Source organism: Apteryx rowi, unplaced genomic scaffold (genome assembly GCF_003343035.1).
Source record: "Apteryx rowi isolate R43461 unplaced genomic scaffold, aptRow1 scaffold_109, whole genome shotgun sequence".
Lineage (NCBI taxonomy): Eukaryota > Metazoa > Chordata > Aves > Apterygiformes > Apterygidae > Apteryx > Apteryx rowi.
Window position 1 is genome coordinate 828,320 of NW_020447297.1, and position 1,038 is coordinate 829,357.

The 1,038-nt window shown below is 69.8% G+C and overlaps 1 protein-coding gene across 1 annotated transcript in view; it reads right to left on the minus strand.

Annotated features, from left to right (window-relative positions):
• Positions 1 to 339, minus strand: part of CRHR2 (corticotropin releasing hormone receptor 2) — a 161,355-nt gene extending 161,016 nt beyond the window's left edge. The window contains exon 1 of the mRNA XM_026072312.1: positions 274 to 339. Coding sequence (XP_025928097.1) covers positions 274 to 339 — 66 coding nt within the window. The remainder of the gene's footprint in view (positions 1 to 273) is intronic.
• Positions 340 to 1,038: the final 699 nt, after the last annotated feature.

Consider the following 1,038-nt stretch of genomic DNA (forward strand, 5'->3'; position numbering starts at 1 on the left):
GGGAAGGGCGGGATCTGTGAGGGAGCAGGTAACGGCCACCGGGACGGGGTCTCTCAGCGCCCGGGGGAGGGCGGGATCTGTGAGGGAGCGGGTAACGGCCACCGGGACGGGGTCTCTCAGTGACGGGCGGGGTCTATGAGGGAGCGGGTAACGGCCACCGGGACGGGGTCCCTCAGAGACCGAGGGGGTTCACGACTGTGGGGCGTCCCCGTCCCTCCTTCCCTGCCCCCCCGCGCCGCCCCCTCCACGGCCCCGGCGGGCTTCGGCACTTACGGGCAGGAGCAGGAGCGCGGCGGCCGCCGCCGCCGGGAGGCTGCGCTGCGGCGCCCGCCCCGCCATGAGACCGGCGGGGCCGCGGGGTCTCTGCGGGGCTGGCGCTGCTCGCTCAGCCGGAGCCTCCGCGCTGCCCCGGCTCTGGCATCTCCCCCCGCCGCTGCCCTTGACCCCTGCCCGCCCGCTCGCGGAGGAGCCAGCCCCGGCGCCGCCGGCGCGTCCCAGGGCAAACCCCCGGGAGGGAGGGAGGGAGGGAGCCGGGCGGGGGAGCCAAACCCGCCCTCCGCCCGGGACGCCTCGGGGATGGAGGCGGCTGGAGGCGCCCCGGGGGAGCGCGACCCCCAAAGCCTCCAGGAGCAACGAGGTCACCCCCTGCCAAGCGCTAAGTGCAGTGGCGGTTCCCTTCCCCAAGCACTAGGTGCAACGGGGACGCCTTCAATGCAAACCTCCAAAAATAATGGGGAACTCCCCCCCCCCCAAGTACTGGGGATTCCACTCCCCCAAACTCTCCAAGAGCAATGCGATTCCCCCTTCCCAGGCTCTAGGTACAATGGGGACCCCTCCCCAGAACTAGGTGCAATGGAGGTGCCCCTAAAAGCCTCCAGGAGTAATGAGAAGCCCCCCCCCACACACACACACAGCATTAGGTGCAATGGGGACTCCATTGCCCACAAACTTTTAGGATCAACAGGGTCCCTCACTGCCCAGGCAGGTGTTGCATTGGAGACCCCTCACAAGCCTCTACCTGCAAGGGGGAATTCTCCC